The sequence below is a fragment of the Tinamus guttatus genome, unplaced genomic scaffold (assembly GCF_059628265.1).
Source record: "Tinamus guttatus ecotype Peru unplaced genomic scaffold, ASM5962826v1 Tinamus_guttatus_pri_ptg000308l, whole genome shotgun sequence".
Taxonomy (NCBI): Eukaryota; Metazoa; Chordata; class Aves; order Tinamiformes; family Tinamidae; genus Tinamus; species Tinamus guttatus.
The window spans coordinates 2,846,588-2,865,770 of NW_028288842.1; the positions used below are offsets into that span (position 1 = coordinate 2,846,588).

General features: G+C 39.9%; 1 protein-coding gene across 1 annotated transcript; it reads left to right on the forward strand.

Moving 5' to 3' along the window:
* Window positions 1-1,113: 1,113 nt before the first annotated feature.
* On the forward strand, window positions 1,114-18,614 carry LOC104578563 (solute carrier organic anion transporter family member 1A5-like). The gene is made up of 14 exons (XM_088528455.1): window positions 1,114-1,212; window positions 2,376-2,517; window positions 4,314-4,446; window positions 5,048-5,148; window positions 7,723-7,869; window positions 8,187-8,285; window positions 8,738-8,971; window positions 12,768-12,932; window positions 14,209-14,404; window positions 14,797-14,962; window positions 15,880-16,064; window positions 16,608-16,672; window positions 17,850-17,967; window positions 18,437-18,614. Exons 1-14 carry the CDS (start codon window positions 1,153-1,155, stop codon window positions 18,612-18,614), a joined length of 1,989 nt encoding a protein of 662 aa, XP_088384581.1. The 5' UTR covers window positions 1,114-1,152.
* The last annotated feature ends 569 nt before the right edge of the window (window positions 18,615-19,183 follow it).

The window sequence follows — 19,183 nt, forward strand, 5'->3', positions numbered from 1 at the left end:
CACTATATCGGAGACGAAAAAGAGGAAACTACCCCATACACATTCCAGCCATAAGGTAGGGGCTCTGGTTTGTCCTGGTTTTCTGCAGTTTTCCCCACTATCAGGCAGTGTGGAACTGTATTATGTAACTTGATTAAATGAAGTCAGCAATCCTTAGAGCGAAATCCCCCTTAACCTGGTGTTCCCCCGTTTCGCTCTGCCTGGGTATTCTGGTTAAATCTCAAATGTGCAGGGGCTTTTACAGGTCACTATATACCAGGTCTATGGAAAGTATTGCCCTTTATTTTAATATCTTTTTGGGAAATGTGTAAAATGTGTAAGAAAGCAGGTGACTTAGCAGTACTAGAAGATTGCTATAAGTAGGCATGTGTTGGAGCAGAAGACCAATAAAGAGGGATGTTTTGCAAACTTCAGAGGGGAAGTAGAATTGAACCTGGTTTGCTTCGTTTCTACCTTCAGCTGGTCTTGTGTTTTTTATTTATTTTTTTCCTGTAATACTAAGAAACTAGGATCTGATCCAGTTTCTACTAAAAGTAATGAGGAAACTTAAAGTAATTCTACTGGAAAAGGGCAAGCAGGGCATGCAGAAAAGGGGCAGGTATGTCAGCTAGACTTAATAGTCTTCACAGTCCTGTGTCACACAAAGGTTAGTACCCGATGCCAGTGAAGAAGACTGAAAAAGCAGTATTGAAAAATAGGAATAGAAATAGAAAAGCAGACACTTTCAAACTAGCTTGCTTATACAACATCTCTTTTCTTCATTTGTTCCTTACTGGTTGGTTTGTGATGGGGTTGGTTTATTCACGTTTTTATCTAGGCTGGTGCATCTGTCTCAGGCCTCTTTACTTCCCACTTCCTTCAGATCTCATCAGACTCATAGACTGAGTTCCTCACCACTGGCAGCTGGATACTTCCTGTAGACAACACACAATACCTGATGAAAAGTAGTGTGTCCTTTTTTCTTGATTAGAAAACATTGTTTTGGCCTGTATATTTGTCAGAATTCAGTTTGCAGTTATCTGGAGAAGATGCTCAAATATGTGCCCTCCGAAGCAATCTGATTGCTTGCAAGCAGGGGACAAACATGTTTCTTCTTTTTCTTTCATTAGAACGATTCAGAAACAGACACTGGAATTGCTTGAACAAAGCAAAATGAAAGAAGCAAAGAAACCAGATGCAGGAGAGAAAATCTGCTGCATTTCCAAGCTTAAGGTATAGAAATGTTTTAGCAATTTTGTACAAATTCACAATTATAATTGTTTGCACTGTAGTCGAACACTTCAACTTGTAGTCCAAGTTAATTAGTAAGTAAATGAATAAACAATCTCTGAGGTGATTTCTGTGTCCTTAGTGCCTTAATCTTTGAGGTCAAGCTGGTAAGCAAACGTGTGGCTTCCTGTGTCCCTGAGCTTTATGCCCTGTGAGTTATTAGTGGGAATGCTTGACTGCTCTTTGGAAGCTCCTCCTCTAGACCTGTGTGATCCCCCTAGTCTGATGTAGCTACTATTCCTTCTTCAACCTGTGAAAGGAGTTTTGCCAATTCTGTCAAGGCATGTGGCAGTAAAAACTGTCTCCTGACAAACACAAACTATTCAAGTGGTCAAGAAACTGTAAAAATTATATAATAGTTTATTTTTCATAGTAATTCAAACCCCTAATATGTTACTTGTGCTTTTTAGGATTTGCAGCAGATGTGTTTAAAATTACTATTCCTCTTCTCTCATAAGTATCCTAATATGAAAAAGATTTGAGTACAAATGCAAATATTCATATTTATTTTACTACTATCCAATAAAAGCTACTCATAAGATGGACCTGCAATTTACATTTCCCGTTCTAAGGACTCATTCTGGATTTATGACCTCTGCTGTGAATGGAAAGCAACTACTCAAAGAAGTGATTCTATCAAAGACATCGATCTTATTTCTGCAATAATGTATTGCTCAGATGAGTGAAGGGTGCAAAGATCTTGCACTAAGTGCACTCCTTTTTCATTTTTCTTTCTTTCTTTTCCTCTGGCTGCAGATGTTATGCGGCCCTGTAGATGGCAATCTTGCAGCAGGCACATGGTGGGAGCGAGCGTGCTGTGCCTGTGTCTTGTCTGGGGAAAAGGGGCTTGAGGTTTCTGAAGATCATCTTGGTGACTGGCATGGGGTGAAGAACAAAATCTCAATCTTTTTTTGTATTCACTGAAGCCAAAGTTACATAGACGAAGACTGCAGATAGGATTTGATCTTGTATTTGCATGCGTGTCATCATGTCAGGACTGGTCCCTTATTTTACCTGGAAGTACATCTTTGATCAATAAAACACCTGGAAATATTCCTAAACATCATATGTTGAATTCTTTATACATTCTCCTTTTATTTTTCCAGATATTTCTGCTGGCGCTATCATTTGCATATGTTGGCAAAACGATGTCTGGTGCTTACATGAACACCATGTCCACACAAATAGAGAAGCAGTTTAATATTCCAGCTTCTATAGTGGGGATCATTAATGGAAGCTTTGAAATTGGTAATCACTCATTTTTATATTTTTTAATCCTTAAAAAAATAGTATGCTGGCTGAGTGTGTGTTAATGACTCCCTTATCCATCTGTCATTGGTTGTATGAGACAGAATAGTGCGCAATGCTGTGCTACCCTCTGAACTGATAAGTCTGTATTTAGTGCCTTCGAATGCAATGGTAAAACTTTACTCAAATAAGGAATGATTGGAAACTGGTTCAGATAATTTAAGTGCTATCTTAGAATAGCTTGTACTAAATTTAAGGTCATATTTATCAGTTTTAGATTTCCTTTCATCAGTGACATCAAAGCTGTTTGAAGGGGATTTTGTCCTCAATCAAATTTAACAGTGTTTTAAGTTTTTATACTTACATATCTATAAGAAAACTTCTAGTTCCAATGATAGTGATCCCCAACTACCCTACGAGTGACTTTTATTGCCGAATGACAGGCTCAGGTTTTGACATTGCCACCAAAGGCAATGAAAAGTTTTCAAAAACATGATGGTTTCAAAACCCATCCATGTAGAGCTCACCAGAGGATGCATTTTATACCCTGAAGGCCATAGACTGTATCCTCTATTACCTCTGGCTCAGTGGAGAAACCATCTACACAGACTCATACACAGTCTCTACCTTGCATGGCATGGAGAGGAGTCAAAACTCTGTCCATACTTTTCCCTGGTTTATGTTAAATACATGAGCAAAGAGCAGAGACTGTTCCCTATTCCATGCTGCCAAGCAGTCTGATAAGGCCATTCAAAGTATATACATATGTGTATATTAAGAAAACAAAGTTGTCAGTCAGTGATGTGATATGTTGAAAGGTAATTATCTTAAATATATTTTCCTCTCATATGAACTTTTTTTTTTAAAGAGCATATTGTGGCATTCCTATCTCCAAATAACTGTGAATAATCACATTAAGATATAAATGATCAAGGAACAGTGTATATGTGAGACATAATGAATTTATTAGAACTGTACAAGTGTACATATTTTAGTGTAATTCAAGCCACTCATTCAATTCAGTCTGTTACCCATTATGTAAAAAAGAAAAGATGTAAACCATTCAAAGCATGATGCTTGTAAATTGGACACATATTTCTGGCAAAAGAACAAAAATAGTAAGTAAGTGTTCTAACAATCGTTAATGTTATGGGATCTGATTCAGAAAATGAGGTTTGATTCTTAATGGCTTCAACAATAAATGACTATAGCAAATCAACTGATTTGGAGAACAGATGTCAAATATTTAAACACATTTATACTTTTGAATGAACCTAAGGACAAAAATATATTTTTAAAATTCCTATTAAATGATTTTTGAAATTAATATGAATTTATTTTTCCTCTTTTCTCTACACGGCACCTCGCTTTTATTCTTTTCAATACTGAAAAACTTGGATATATATTTCTATATTTTCCCACACATAAAAAATACAGAATCCCGGGAGAATAACTTCCTAAAGAGGTATTAGTCTGTCTAGTCTCTATGTAAAGTAGTGAGGAATTCCTCCTGTATCTAGGTGCAGTCAAAATATCTACTTTCACCATGATATCCCTTCTATTTTATGTTCTGTTCCCATGTTTATTCTGGCCTAGTGAAACTCTTCCAGAAAAACAGACAATAGAGATAGGAGAGCATCATTGAATCTTTAGCAAGTTCCCTGTCTAGTTGAAGTACTCACAAGACTGGGAAAGTATGAGATGTTGAGCTGACAAGGTATACTCAAAATTATGTTGGTCTTTAAAACATATAGGGATGTCTTAGTTTGTAAATACGAAATGTGTTCTTTTTGCAGGCAACTTGCTGCTGATAGCATTTGTGAGTTACTTTGGAGCAAAGCTTCACAGACCAAGAATGATTGCTTTGGGCTGCACAGTTTTGTCATTTGGCTGTCTTTTAATATCACTTCCACATTTCCTAATGGGACGGTGAGTATTTTGTTTAGCTCACAGTAGTTTCTGTGACTCCTACCTGCCTTAATTGAGAACTTCTCCCACTGAAGCCAGATTGCTTATTGAGAAAAGTACGGGGTGTGGAATAAGTTTAGAGCATCTCCTTTCATTTTGCTTCTGAGGGGGCTTCAAAAGTCAGTAGTCATTTCCTGAGGAGTCACCCCTCTTCTAGGTAGCTGGCATCCCCTGCCCTTTCCTCTCCCTCTTTTTGAGAAAAGAAGATACTTTGGGGTTTTAATCTTGCTTTGCCCAGTGTGGTATTTTTCTGAGTGGCACCCTCCACTCAAGGTGTAATTGCGTTAAAGTATATGAAGAACAAGAGAGAAGATAATATGTGTTCCTTTTTAGGGTGTTTCATCATCTTTCAAAGCATCTGTTACAAGGTTATGTTAGAGACAAGATGCCAGTTTGGATATAACATTGCCTTCATTTCTTCTCCTAGTTCTTTTGGTCCTACCTCACTTTATTACTAAGGCTCAGCTGTAGCTACATAATCTCCTTCTAGACAGTTTCATCACTGAAGGACAAATTTCTAATGTATTCTTAATTTGTAAATCCTGTATTTTGATTTGAACAGATACCAGATTGAAAGCAGCATTTCACCATCTGAGAATTCTTCAGTCATGCCCTTGTACTTTCTTAATCAGAGCTCTTCACCTACAGAGGAACCATTAGAAGGTATGCCTCTTCTGATATCTGCTATTCCTTTCTGCTTAGTTGTTTTATAGTGTATAAGTAAACAGGATTTTTTTGATTAAAACTGTTTTTCAAGGCTGGAATTTGGACTAGTAACATTCCACTCATTCCACATTGTTTGGAGAAATCAAAAAACATGCTCTTTCAGAAATCTTCATCTTTATGACTTGAAATACCATAGCACTATGAGGAAATGGGAAACCATGGTTTGAAAGTTGGATAAATGACATCAAGATTCTTTTTTGTTGTATCACACATGAAAGAGAAGAATGAGAAATTAAGGCAGAACAGAGGTGTAGTCCCTGCTTTCTTTTACAGAAAAGAGGAAACATTAATGATTTTGAAGTCAAAAGAGTGAGAGACAATGATTAAATAGTAACACATAAAACTCACTGTATGGAGTAATCTCTTGGGTCTTGAGCTACCTCAAAGAGAAGATTTTAAACTGAACTCTATGGAGTCCCTTAAGAGAAAGTGGAAGGAGACTACAGAGAACTTGCAGAGTGTGTCCCTTGCTATAGGCCTGTTCATGCTCTTTGTTGTAGGTCAGGGCAGATTACCTCATAGATGTCCCTATGGACTGTTGGAAACTTGGATGATCAGATAAGATGAATACCACAATTAATTTTTATACTCTATGATGATATTCCTCACCTGGAGTACTATGTGTGGTTCTGGGCTCCTCAGCCCAAGAGGGACGGGGAACTCCTAGAGAGGGTCCAGCGTAGAGCAACAAAAATGTTTAAGGGACCAGAACATATATCGTATGAGGAAAGACTAAGTGAGCTGGGTCTGTTTAGCCTGGAGAAGATTGAGAGGGGATCTTATCAATATGTACAAATACCTGAGGGGAGAATGTAAAGAGCATGAGGCCAAACTCTTCTCGGTGGTGGCCGGTGACAGGACAAGGGGTAATGGGTATAAATTAAAACACAGGAAGTTCCACCTCCATGTGAGGAAGAACTTATTTATTGTGAGGATGATGGAGCACTGCAACAGGCTGCCCAGAGAGGCTGTGGAGTCTCCTTCTCTGGAGATCTTCCAAACCCACCTGGATGCTACCCTGTGCCCCGTGCTCTGGGTGACCCTGCTTGAGCATGACATCAAAACCAAATGTCATTACACTGTAATTTCCTGTGTCTATGTTTAATAAAAAACACGGTTTCCAAGATTTCTGTGACTGTACATTGGTTTAGGAGGTATTTTTCCCAAATTCAGAAGGAACAATTAGGAATAACACGGGCTTAATAGCACCTCTTATTAATCTTTCATTTAAAGATTTCAGATACTGTTTTTTTTTTCCCCACTTACCTGTAAAAAAGATTTACAGAGAGGTAGTTTTCCTTAAATTAAACAGTCATCTGATGACCATGTAGGCAATAGAACCCAGAAATTCTCTTTCCTATATCTTTGTTGGAGCAAGTTAACTGTTCTTAACCCTATTAGCTTACAGTGACATTTTTGTCACACTTGTGAGCCCATCATCCCTGTTATGTGGAAAGTTATTTGAATTAGGCTACATTTACATTTGGATTGTTTCACCTGGGTTTGCTGTCAGGAATCTGACATTGATGCAGTCAACCTGAGCCTGATCTCTGAATAGTAATATTTTCAATTAGAGAGTGATCATAAACTTACTAACTTGTCATCCAGGAAGTTGAAACTTTCTCTGAGACCTTTTAGAAAAATCTGAAATGAAATACAATCTTCTGAAAAGCAAGATTTTTTTGAAGTAAACTTTTCCCATTAAAATTGTTTGATTCTAACAAATTTTTCTGTTAAGAAAATCAAAACAAAATGTTTCATTTCAGCATCCAAAAACAAGTTCCATGAGAGACTGCAGTGCCTTGGCTATAGCAAATTGACAAATGCAGGAACATGTTGCCAGTTAGCAGGAAAATCTTGTAAAAGGAGCAGCTTTCTAGGTGAAAACTAGATGATTCAGCATTTCTGTTTGATTTGAAATGGAATTGCATGGCATAATATAGGTGTTGATAATATTGATAAAAAGGGCAGTTTTAACTAGCTCTCACTGTCAGCAAATATGAATTATGAGTGCCATTCCAAGGATTTACTTGCATCATATCAAGCATCAGGAGGTCCAGAAGGTTCTCAGGTAGGTCAGCGTCAGTCTTGAAGCAGAAGGAGGTTATAGAAGGAGCTTCAAGCAGAAGGAGATGTTAGAAGGAGTTTCATCTACAAGCCAATGGGATCTCTGGTGCACAGATGTTCCGGGCTCCCTTGTATCCACTGTCATCAATAAAATAATAGTTCCCCTGGTGGCAATGCATAGAGAGAAGAAGCTAAGTTATAGAGTGATCAGCACTGCCAGCTGGTTGGGGATGGTGTGGTGTGGGCATGACAGCATTTTAAACTCTGTTCCAGCGAAAGCTGAAGCTTCCTCCACTTCTGAAGCCTTTTGAGCACCATGACCACTTATTTTCCTGTTTTACCAATGAAAGCTTAACCTGTTGGTTAATTCTTCCCCATCACCTCTAAAATGCAATTAATAGTTAACATGAATACATTAATTCTGGCTTCTTATCTTATTCACAGATTGTGAAAAAGAGCCTGGATCCATGCTGTGGATATTTGTGATGATTGGAAACATAATACGAGGAATGGGTGAAACTCCCATCATGCCTTTAGGCATTTCATATTTGGAGGATTTTGCCAAAGCAGAGAATTCACCTTTCTACTTGGGTAAATCTATATGTACTCCAGCTGATTGTGCTCACTCCATTCCTAAAATAAACATGCAAAGGAGGAAAATCAAAGGGGATTTCTTATGACTCCACTAGTCAAATAGAGGAAATTAAATGAAGGATTTGGTTGCCTTATCTAAATGATAATACTGTAGAGCTTGTAATTTAAATATTTGTTAGTAGTTTGTTAACACGTGCCATGTTTTAGGCCTAGTTATCTATTTAGTAGAGTTGTTCTAAACATCTATAATACCTGCAAGAAAATAATTATGTGTAGGCTCTGATTTTGTATGTTTTCACCTTTTCATATGTCAGGATGCCTACAAACAGCAACTGTGATTGGACCATTCCTTGGTTTCTTGTTGGGATCATTCTGTGCAAAACTGTTTGTGGATGTGGGATCAGTAAATGCAGGTAATGGATGAATATATAAAAACTTCCATATGCATTAGTAGGCATGAGTCGTGTCAGCCAGTTCTCAGCCCTAGTAGACCTTTCTGAGCTTTATCTGAGCTTGCTAGTGTTTCTTTTAGAATGGAAAATCTGTATGCATTATTCATAAAAGGCCTTAGCCCATACTTGAGGAAATAAATCTGCATATAAGTTATCTGATGAATTGTCGAATCATGTGACTTAACATAAAAAAAACACAATTAATTTAATATGAAGCATTCAAATTTGCCAGAAGAAAATTAGCAGCTTAGGAAAAGAAGACTGGAGACAATTGATTATCTTTCATCAGTCTCATTTGAAGACCTTTAAAATATTTTTAATGTTACATATGTCTGAGATGACTTGGAAAAAAATAAGAGCAAAAAAAATTATGAGCTAATATGAGATGTGTATTTTTTTTCTTTTCTTTTTAGAGGACATAACTATAACAGTTACGGATGCCCGCTGGGTTGGTGCATGGTGGCTGGGCATTTTGATTTGTGCCTCACTGAATCTCCTCGCAGGAATACCCTTTTGGTTTTTGCCCAAGACCCTTGTGAAGGAAGGAGAAACCAATGAACCTGAGGAGGTCCGTAAAAGAAGTGTAATACTATTGCAAGAAAATGAAGCAGAGCATGCCAAGCACAGCAAGCATGGAATTGCTAAAGGCAAGTTGTTTTGTGTCTTACTTCCACCTTAGTTTTAACCTTGACAGGTAGACAATGTCTGCTCATTTTTGTATGTAAATATGGGTCACAGATGACAGCTGCATACATCTGTTTTTCAGGTCTCTGTAGTACAAAGGATTTGTACAGGGATTCGAATGGCTTTTACCAAAGTAGAAAACTAATTTCATCCATTCAAGTCCTACATTCTCTCGTTTTCCACCCCTCCCACGTTTCAGGTGTATGTAGATATGGAACTTCTTCTTTTTTTGTTAACTTTCCAGGGGTTTAATACATTGAAATCTCATTAAGAATGTTACACTTCAGTAAGCTATGAGCAAATTGAAAATACCAGTTACACGTGTCCCTAAACTCACTGTGCCAAAAACTGGCACAAGTCTTATGCACTTCTGGAGTCCAGCTTAAGGACACAAGAGGAAAATGACAGATGCTTAAGTGTCTCTGAAACACCTAATAACTCATTGAAGAAGGATCTATCTATCTGGCTTATAACAACTGAAGCTACCAATGGCAACATTCACATCTGTGTGCTTTCTGACCTGTATATCTATAGACAGCTATTTTTCCCCTCTAATTTTTGCACTAGTTAAAAACATAAATGGACAAAATATGTCAAAAGTGATGACCTTCAGAGTAGCCTCATGATTCTGGACACCCAGCTCCAGTACGAGCTACTTCTTCATGGTGTTTTCAGGCTAAGTCCTGCATATTCACTGTACTTTGAGGAAACAGATCTTGGCCTGAGATGCAACAAGGAAAGCTAAGGCGCAGTTGGAACGCAATCTGGCAAAGGACGTTAAAAATAACAAGAAAAATTTCTTCAAATACATTAACAGCAAAAGGAAGATCAGGGAAAACGTGGGTCCGCTGGTGGACGGGATGAGCACCCTGGTTACAAATAACACAGAAAAAGCAGAGTTGCTGAATGCCTTCTTTGCTTCGGTGTTTACCAAGGGCAGCCCATTAGAGCCCCAGGCCCTAGGGACAAGAGAAGAAGCCGGTGGAGAGGAAGACTTGCCCTGGGTAGAGGAAGATTGGGTCAGAGAGCACCTAAGGAACCTCGATACCCACAAATCCATGGGCCCTGGTGGGATGCAGCCCAGAGTGCTGCGTGAGCTGGCAGAGGTCATAGCTAAGCTGCTCTCCATCATCTTTGAAAGATCCTGGAGAACAGGGGAGGTGCCGGAAGACTGGAAGAAGGCCAATGTCACGCCAGTCTTCAAAAAAGGCAAGAAGGAGGACCCAAGCAACTACAGGCCAGTCAGCCTCACCTCCGTCCCCGGAAAAGTGATGGAACGGCTCATACTGCCGTTGTCTCCAGGCACATGGAGGACAAGAAGGCGCTCAAGAGTAGGCAGCATGGATTCACCAAGGGGAAATCTTGCCTGACTAACCTGATAGCCTTCTATGACCGGCTGGATAGATGAGGGGAGAGCGGTGGATGTCGTCTATCTCAAATTCACCAAGGCTTTTGACACTGTCCCTCACAACATCCTCCTGGGCAAGCTCCGGAAGTGTGGGATAGATGAGTGGACAGTGAGGTGGATAAGGAACGGGTGGGATGGCAGGACCCAGAGAGTGGTGATCAGTGGTGCAGAGTCTAGTTGGAGGCCTGTAGCTAGCGGGGTCCCCCAGGGGTCAGTCCTTGGTCCAGTCCTGTTCAATTTATTCATCAATGACCTGGATGAAGGCACAGAGTGCTCCCTCAGCAAGTTTGCTGATGACACGAAACTGGGAGGAGTAGCCGATACCCCAGAGGGCTGCACTGCCATCCAGAGGGACCTGGACAGACTGGACAACTGGGCGGTGAAAAACCTCATGCAATTCAACAAGGCCAAGTGCAAGGTCCTGCACCTGGGGAGGAATAACCCCAGACACCAGTACAGGCTGGGGACTGACCTTCTGGAGAGCAGCTCTGCGGAGAAAGACCAGGGTGTCATGGTGGATGAAAGTTGACCATGAGGCAGCAGTGTGCCCTCGTGGCCAAGAAGGCCAATGGGATCCTGGGGTGCATTAAGAAGAGCGTCTCCAGCAAGTCGAGGGAGGTGATCCTGCCCTGGATCTGCATCTGGAGTACTGTGTCCAGTTCTGGGCTCCACTGTACAAGAGGGATGTGGAGCTGCTGGAGAGAGTCCAGCGCAGGGCTTCAAGGATTATCAGGAGCCTGGAACATCTGCCCTATGAGGAGAGGCTGAGGGAGCTGGGCCTGTTCAGCCTGGAGAAGAGAAGGCTGAGAGGGGATCTAATCAGTGTATATAAGTACCTCAAGGGAGGCAGTGAGGAGGATGGTGCTGGTCTCTTTTCAGTGGTGACCACTGACAGAACTAGAGATAATGGCCACAAACTGAAGCACCAAAAGTTCCACAGGAACTTAAGGAAAAATTTTTTAAAGGTGAGGGTGACAGAGCCCTGGAACAGGCTGCCCAGAGAGGTTGTGGAGTCTCCATCTCTGGAGATCTTCAAAACCCGCTTGGACACAATCCTGTGCCACGTGCTCTAGGTGACTTTGCGTGTGCAGGAGGGTTGGACTAGATGATCTCTAGAGGTCCCTTCCAACCTAAGCATTCTATGTTTCTATGATTCTATGATAAACATAACTCCCTTCTCTGCTGTCATGTAGCCTCAAATGAACCTATGAAGAACATTCTCCTTCAATAAGGAAAGGTTCCTAGCTCAGACTGTAGCTCACCCTTCCTTCCTGTATTAATGTGAATGTCCACAGTCCTTGAAACTCCTGAATTAGAAAATACTGTCATTTGGAGTTAAATCTTGAAGTAGATATAGTTCAAATTAACATGGCTATCTCTTCTGCACAAAGTTGTGATTCTAAACTGTATGCCATATATAAATAAGACAGCCTACTCATCTTGTTTAAATATTTGACCCATTTTTGAAACACTTATATAATGATCTTGTTTTCCTGAGATATTTAGGAGATACGTATCACTGCTCGCTGGTGCCCATTTTCAATGAATCCTGGTCATTGTTCTACAGAAGTTTATGCGTTTTTTTCTGCAGGATTTCTTGACAATAGCTCAGCACAGTGATTGATAGAGAACATGAGACAAAGAGGATTTTTTTTTATGGTTCAGGTCCTGATTTAACAGGCCTTACTCAGAGGAAAGACATGTGTAAATCAGTTTCTCAGAGGTTTACCTTGCTGAAGACTGAGGGATCCAGACTTGGAGATGTGGTGGGAGTAATCAGGGTCACTTCAGGCCTCTTCTCCCCTGTCTTTCCCTTTCCCCATCACAAACAGTAGTGCAACCCAAAGTTAGGGATCAGGTCCCTGTGAAAGGTAGCGCCAGCTGTCTAGTCTCTGTGTGTGTGTCCTTTCCCCTTTGTAATTCCTCTGCCTCCCGCATCCCAGAAGGGGGTTCTGACAGATGCTCTGCAAGGATGGGATGAAGGGAAAAGGATTGGGAATAGCTGGGCAGTAGCTGCTGCTGCAAAGCTACAGTTACAGGGTTCAGTCATGACCTAACTCATAAGCTTCAGGAAAAATTTATGAGATTTTTAGTGTGCTTTATAAGCAGCACCAGACACTACTCTGTGTGCGTGTGCGTGTGTGTGGTTGTCTCCACATACAGAAGAGAAACAGGGGAAGGCTGCACTGTGCAAAATGGTCTTTGAGCTGTGGCTTCTGTCCAAGCACAAGAATTAACCTGATCTAATTAGAAACCATCTCTGTTCCTCTCTCTCCTCCTCAGCCATACTGAGCAATGGAAGACTCATTTCAGAAAGCATCACACTAACTTTTTGCATTCTTTCATTCCAGATTTCATCCCGTACCTCAAGGCTCTGTTTTGCAACCCAGTATATATGTTATTTGTATGCATAACCGTGATACAGTTCAGCGCATTCAATGGCATGGTATCCTTCATGCCAAAATACCTGGAACAGCAGTTTGGAAAATCTGCATCAGATGCCATCTTTTTAATTGGTACATTCACATTTTGCTTTTTTCTGATCTACCACCTGGAAGAAAATGCCTGGATGCATGTACACATGTGTACATACACATGTGTATAGGTTCAATTGCTTCTACATGGGAGAGATTTCACACTACAGGGCAGTTCTAAATAACCATTTTGAATTTTCTACTACATGTCTCCTGATTTCCTATGCAGTGTTTTGTGGTAGTTCATTTCCCATGTTTTAGAGTGTCCTAGAAGAATTCAGTTGAGGTATTATATCATCCCATGCAATTTGCACCATTTGCACAACTAATGTCAAAGAGGTTATACTAATGGCAAGTAGTTTCAGTCTCCTGAAAGAGCAGTTTCAACCTTTTCATATCTCGTACTTATGAATTATAACTTAATTAGATCAGGACAAATTATTATGGAAGAATCATCTTAAAGTACATCAAGCCATACTTCTGTTCCTTAACCGAATGCTCAGCTTTCTTAATAGCTGCCACAATTTCTTTAAATACTACTCGACAGAGTGTTCAAGACCTTATGAGTACCACTAATACCTTCTGTCATCAGTGTTTTGGACTTCTGCATACAAAGCCATATAGCTATCATACATCTCTGCTATGCTGCCGTTGCGCCACTGCAGCGTTCTTTTTCAGTCTGACCATCTTGAGTATTTAAAGTATTCAAAGGCAGTTGGACTGAAAAAAGAGCACTTACAGAGTACTCTGAGAGGAAGTCAGGTCTCATTTAATGTCTCTTCCCCTTTCCTCATGCTCTCAGTGTTCACAAGCTGTCAAGAATCCCTAGAGAACCACTATAACTCTTGAGCAAAGGCAACCAGGATCTATGATATTTGTGTAAAACTACTTTCTAGATATTTCTTAGTCCACCTTTTCTTTGTTAAAATGTCAAGCTGTGAAAAAGTGAAGTGTATGTACATGAATTCCATTCCAAAACTGTGTGCTCTTTCTTCCTGTCATGCTCTGTGTATGCAAAGATGTGCTCCATTAGATGATCCTACATCTTAGTTGCTCTCTCAGAAAATTGCAGTCTACAACAGTAGTCTGATTGCAACACAAGACAAGACAGGGTTTCATCACAGTCCCCCTATCTAAGTGAATTATTTCAGTCTAGCCACTGGATCTCCAAGAAGTTCACAACTTTGTTTTTTCAGGCATGCAAGGGAAATTCAATTAAACTAATGGGCCATAAGCTCTATATGAATCTTTGCCAAATTACATGCACATGCTCGCTCAGTCTCCTATTAATTTTAACAGGTATTACTGTTTTAAACAGGTGTTTACAACTTACCGGTTATATGCATTGGGTATTTTTTTGGAGGCTTGTTACTGAAGAAATTCAAAACAAATACCTTTCAGACTGCAATGATAGCATTTTGTATATCCTTATTGGAATACCTGTTCTCCTTCATGATCTTCCGGAATGTCTGTGACGCTTCACCAGTTGCTGGCTTAACAGTTTCGTATGAAGGGTATGTTATGTAAGGCATAACGCTGGAAGGACTTTCCTTGTCGAAGTTAACTACGACTTCACAGTTTTGCAAACAGAATTAAGTACATTTCAGCTCAGGGGTCTTACTTTTCTAGTCTTTAAAACTGTGTGAGATACTAGGTCAATACATCTTACTCGTTCTTGTTTAAATGATGCATGAGAAGAATGCTGTTGGGTTCGTATACCTACTTTGAGTACATACTCTAGTATAATGATGTATGGAAGGGTAGACAGGCCTGCCTGAATGCAGGAAACATGTACGATTATGTCTTGGATCTACATTTTAGCTGGAATAGAGACTTAAGCATGTCAAAGGCTTATATTAGGGATTTCATTATTGAAATATTTAGTCGACTTCTAAATATATTTCAGGATACCACATGTTTCATATACAGAAAATACTCTGCTTGCTGGCTGCAACAGTGATTATAATTGCACACTGAAAGTTTGGGACCCTGTCTGTGGGGATAACGGAATCACTTATGTGTCGCCTTGTCTTGCTGGGTGCCAAGCCTCAACAGGAACTGGAAAACATATGGTAAAGCACATTTTTTTTTTGTGCTGTAGCTATGAAATATGGTACTTAAGGAATAGGGGAAGAAATATCCATACCTGTGCATTTAACTGCACTTGTAGGAGAAAAAATTGGACTAATCTGTCAACAGAAACTCCAAGCTGAATATAAGTTAGTTTAAAATTAAAGAATATAATGAAGAAACCTCCTCTAATAATTGAAGTCCCAATACTAAAAATACTCTGAGAAGTTGTTCTCATGGTATTGTCAGCCTTTCTGAAACCTGAGCAAACTCTCAGCCGAAATGAAATTTTATAGCATGAATTTAAAAATCTCTTTCAACCAGTAGATTTAAATACATATTTGAGTATTGCAGAGTCTATATTATCCGAAGTAAGCATACATTTTTCATAATTAATTTATTTACAAGTTCTGATTAGATGAAACATAGTTCAAAATAAAAAATAAGAAAAACAAACCATACAGATTTTAGGAATCCTCTATGCTATGCAAATATTTTAGAGAATATTTAGTAAGAACCAGTTGCTGATGCTCTTAATGAGTGTGGGTGACATTTATTAGCCCTTCTTCTCTGAACAGGCTCATTGATTTGGTAGAAGCAAGCATGTGAGTGAGGATATTATGACCTGGCCTTAAATCAGATGCATCTGGTTTCTGCAGAGGTAGTTTTGATAATGGCCTGCTTGAGGCACTGCGTTCCCAGCTACATGAGAGCACCCTGGCTTCCTCCTGCTCTGACCCCACACATCACCTATAGCTGATTGGTGGACCTATGCTTAGCAGATGGGGAGAGAAGCCACAGTGCAGGGCTATACGTGTGACATAGGCTCAGGAGAACAGGCAAGGCACCAACTGTGTGAGTTTCACACTTGGTGTGTGCATTTTAACTGGTCTTTGTGATTAAAACACTCTTTTGACAGGTATTTGAAAACTGCACCTGCATTGCAGCCTCAGGGTTTTCATCTCAAAATGCCTCTGCAATTCTGGGCCAGTGTGAGAAAGAAGAAAACTGTAACAGGATGCTTCGTGACTTTTTAATATGTTCATTAGTCGGCAGCTTCATTTATTCTTTATCAGCCATGCCTGGATATATGGTCTTAATAAGGTACAGTGAAGTGTTGTTATCTTAAGAAATGTCTTAGGCTTTTTATTCTGAGGTCAAACACTTCCAAGATTTAACAAATGTTTCTTTGCATGGAGGGAGGAAGAATAGAAAGATCTTATGTCATTTCTGTGCTGATTGTCAGTGTTCAGTGTCATGCTAGATGTTGAAAGCTTTATAAACTGATGTTGCTTCTGTCTGTCATCTGTATCCTGAATTAATGAAAGACTGCTGAATCAATGCATCGAGATACCCATCTGCTTGTTGATCACATCAACACGATGCTGATTAAGCCACCGTTATCTTTCTGCAGGTGGATGATACTGGCAGAATAAGGACAGCCTTTCCTTTGGTGATCTAACAGGCCTGCTTAAGGAAATGCAGTCAAAGTTGTGTAATAAGAATCAGGAACTCTCAGGCACTGCTCTAGTTAGAATTATTTGAGCATAATGTGATAAAGAATTTGACTGAAACAAAACTAAACATATCACTATTTATTTTTAATGTCGCCTTTGTTAATCTGTATATGATGTAATTGTCATCCAGGTCTCTAAAGCCTGAAGAAAAATCATTAGGAGTGGGTATCCATGGACTGGCTTCAAGAGTATTTGGTAAGAAAAGCTCTAATGCACTTGGAAGCATCTCCAGAGCTTACCTGGAGTTAGATACAGTCCAGGGCTGGGTTATGGACATGGTATGGCTGTCCATTTCTATGGAGTTCCTTGATGTAGGGAATCTCGTATGAATAAATCTAGGCAATGGGACAAATTAAAAGAGCTTTCAATTTGTGTGCATTTATATTGGAGGCTCATCGGAAAGCCATCTTGTATTCCTTCTCTCCTGTCAAGTATTCACTGAACACAACATGCTCTCACTGGTAAGAGTAAATGTTGAGTTTTGAGTAGGAATCACAATATATATTTTTTATACTTGGGAGTCCTTGTTCACAACAAGTTAACCATGAGTCATCAATGTGCCCTTGTGGCCAAGAAGGCCAATGGGATCCTGGCCTGCATGAGGAGGAGCGTTGCCAGCAGGTGGAGGGAGGGGATCCTGCCCCTCTGCTCAGCTCTGGTGAGGCCGCACCTGGAGTATTGGGTGCAGTTCTGGGCTCCCCAGGACAAGAGGGACGTGGAGCTTTGAGAGGGTCCAGTGCAGAGCCATGAAGATGATTAAGGGACTGGAGGATCTGTTGTATGAGGAAAGACTAAGCGAGCTGGGCCTGCGTAGCCCTGATCAATACGCATAAATACCTCAAGGGTGAATGCAGGGAGGATAGGGTCAAACACTTCTCGGTGGTGGCCAGTGATAGGACAAGGGGTAATGGGTACTAATTGAAACACAGGAAGTTCCATCTCCGTGTGAGGAGAAACTACTTCACTGTGAGGGTGCCAGAGCCCTGGAAAAGGGTGCACAGAGAGGCTGTGGAGTCTCCTTCTCTGGAGATCTTCAAAACCCACCTGGATGCCACCCTGTGCTCCATGCTCTCAGTGTCCCTGCCTGAGCAGCGGGTTGGGCTAGATGATCTCTAGAGGTCCCTTCCAACCTTAACCATTCTGAGGTTCTGTGATTCTCTTGTTAAATATGCAATAGGAAAGATTTTGTTGTTGTTGAGGGTGGATAAGAAAGAAGAGAGAACATGTGAAAGGTAGAGAGAGGTAGAGAAGGTTCATGCTGAAAGAGATCAGGACAGATGGAGTAGATGAGAAAATACACAAGTTCTGTAGTATATCTCTTCCTCAGAGAAAAATGGGAAATTCATAAAAGCATTTCTACTATCATTTTTAGCTGGAATTCCATCTCCCATTTATTTTGGAGCACTGATTGATACGACTTGCTTGAAGTGGGGTACTAAGAGTTGTGGAGGAGAAGGAGCATGCAGGATGTATGACATTGTTGCTTACAGGTATATTTTTTATTTTATATGCATTTCTCCTTCTTGTTGTATTACAAAATGCATAGAGATATAGATGTATGTTCTTTATTGTTATCTAGTGCACAAACTTTATCTAGCATGCAGATTGCTCCTGTGTTAGAGATTTAACACGACCCTTTTCTTTGGTATTGACTTGATTTGTCAAGTGCAGCCTTTGCCACAGCCACTACATAATTTAAACAGAAATGTCCTGTTCCCATATTTACACGCACTGAACATCTTCCATGAAAACAGACAACACGCTACAGGTTTGATAATAAAAATGAAAAGTAGGAAGTCCGTGTGGAAAAAGTCTCTGATTAATCCAAGGGAAAATCCAAAAGGCTCAGGGCAGAAGCTTTACAGCAGCTGGGCCATTATCACAAAAGGATGTACACTGAGTAGTTTTGCCGTTGTTTCATGAATTCATGTATTTAATGAAGCTCATCTTTTATTCCAGATGGCTCTACCTGGGTGTGCCAGCATTATTACGTGGAGTGTCCTATATTCCATGTGTATTCATTCTTGTAATTTTAAAGAAGAATCTTAAATCGTCTGAAAGCAAAGTCTCAGTAAATCCACCAATAGAAATGCAGGCTAAAGAAGAAGAGAATGGCACTTCACAGCAGGACATATAAAGAAAACAAACCTTGCAGTGTAAATCTTGGACATTTCTTTATGACAAATTTGTTACTTTTACTAGCGAACTCTTGGACAGACACTAACAGAATTACATCCAATTATGTCCTATTTCTATTCTGAGAAAAATATCGTTTCATGAACAGAGGTTCCAGAAAAAAAAAGTTTTTTTGTGCAAAAGAGCAAGGAGTAGAAAGAAGTATGAAAACTTACAAAATGCCAGAGTTGAGTCATTTGAGCAAAGGACAATGAGGCAAAAACATGTATTTTGAATCCTGGTTTCCTGAAGTTTAGTTAGAGTTTTGTGCCAGTCTCTAGGGATGCCAGATTTCATTCTGTTGTAACTCCCCAGCACTTTTTGCCATCACCTCTCTCATTGACTATAGAAAGGTCACAAAGATTCTCTGGGCCTCAGGATTCCATAAAATTATTTAATTATATTGCTAATCCTTCCAGGCAGGGACTGCTTGTTGTCTGCAAAGTGTAGACACTTGCTGTTATGAACCTGTTTTATGAGCCTGAGTGCTTTGATAACAAGAAAAAAAATCTAAATAAAAATAAAAAGCTG

Coding starts and splice junctions, on each gene's coding strand:
- LOC104578563 (XM_088528455.1), top strand. CDS start 1,153: ATGAAAGAAGCAAAGAAACCAGATGCAGGAGAGAAAATCTGCTGCATT. Junction 12,933..14,208: donor AGATGCCATCTTTTTAATTG/GTACATTCACAT, acceptor TGTTTTAAACAG/GTGTTTACAACTTACCGGTT. Junction 16,065..16,607: donor GGATATATGGTCTTAATAAG/GTACAGTGAAGT, acceptor ATTGTCATCCAG/GTCTCTAAAGCCTGAAGAAA.